Raw genomic sequence first — 1,061 nt, 5'->3', positions numbered from 1 at the left:
TCCTTGTGTGTGTGTGTGTGTGTGTGTGTGTGTGTGTGTGTGTGTGTGTGTGTGTGTGTGTGTCTCTCTCCATCTAGATGCTGTTGGGTCAGATCCTGGTCGGTTCAGTCGACTGTCAGAGGTTTCAGTCGTTCTGTCAGACTCAAGGTGTGAGGGCGTATCCCGAAGTCCGGCTGTATCCTGGCAACGCCCGGCAGCCAGATCGCTTCACGTATGTACCACACAGAAGTCGGTTTACATACAACACACATGGTGACGTGTTGGGAAACTCGTCTCAGACACGGTCACTGATGAACTGAGGAGTTCCTCAGGGGTCAGTGTTGGGTCCTCGTCTGTTCCCGCCATAAACAGATCCGTCTGAATGAGAGTGTCGACATTATTGGTGAAGGTTGCTGTCCTGTTCAGTTTGATTATTGATCCTGTTCTTTTTTATTGATCCGTGTGTCTCTGCAGGAGTTATAATGGTTGGCACAGAGACGCTCATTCACTGAGAACATGGGCACTGAGGTGAGACACTCTTTCTTTCTTTCTGTCTGTCTGTCTGTCTTGTCTGTCTTTCCTCCCTCCCTCCCTTGTTCTTTAGGTGTCTTGTTGTGTTGACATGTTGTGTGTGCAGTTCTTTACCCAGGGTGTCGGTGGACCTGACTCCAGACTCCTTCAGGTCTCTGGTTCTGTCGGGTCAGGATCACTGGGTTCTGGATTTTTACGCCCCCTGGTGTGGACCCTGTCAACACTTCGCCCCAGAGTTTGAGGTCCTGGCTCGGGTGAGAGACCTTCTTCTTTTTTCTAAATAAACCTTTTGGTCCAGTATCGTTTATTCTGTGGTTCCTGTCAGTCAAAGTCAGACTCTTCCAGCTGGAACTCGCCGTGACATGAAACATAAACTGACATGTTGTCAAAAGAGAAATTCTCTTTGTGGTTCAGACTCTTTATGAGGATGTTCTTCGGTTTGATTGACAGATTCTTAAAGGGGAGGTCCGGGCAGGGAAGGTGGACTGTCAGGCTCATTATCAGACCTGTCAATCAGCCGGAATCACCGCCTACCCAACCGTCAGATTTTA

The 1,061-nt window shown here is 49.0% G+C and overlaps 1 protein-coding gene across 1 annotated transcript; it reads left to right on the top strand.

Annotated features, from left to right (window-relative positions):
• Nucleotides 1-77: 77 nt before the first annotated feature.
• Nucleotides 78-1,050, top strand: LOC147819979 (endoplasmic reticulum disulfide reductase DNAJC10-like; the record flags this gene model as incomplete). Its single annotated transcript, XM_087179176.1, has 4 exons — nt 78-211; nt 454-507; nt 617-764; nt 961-1,050. Coding segments are annotated over exons 1-4 (426 nt in total), but the record flags the coding sequence as incomplete, so codon positions are not given.
• Between the last annotated feature and the right edge of the window lie 11 nt (nt 1,051-1,061).

This window comes from Seriola lalandi, unplaced genomic scaffold (assembly GCF_002814215.2).
Source record: "Seriola lalandi dorsalis isolate HSWRI2012SDOR001 ecotype SW California unplaced genomic scaffold, Sedor1 jcf7180002007827, whole genome shotgun sequence".
In the NCBI taxonomy this organism is placed as follows: Eukaryota; Metazoa; Chordata; class Actinopteri; order Carangiformes; family Carangidae; genus Seriola; species Seriola lalandi.
Note: the sequence above shows the minus strand (reverse complement) of the source record. Positions and strands in the feature narration are given on the sequence as shown.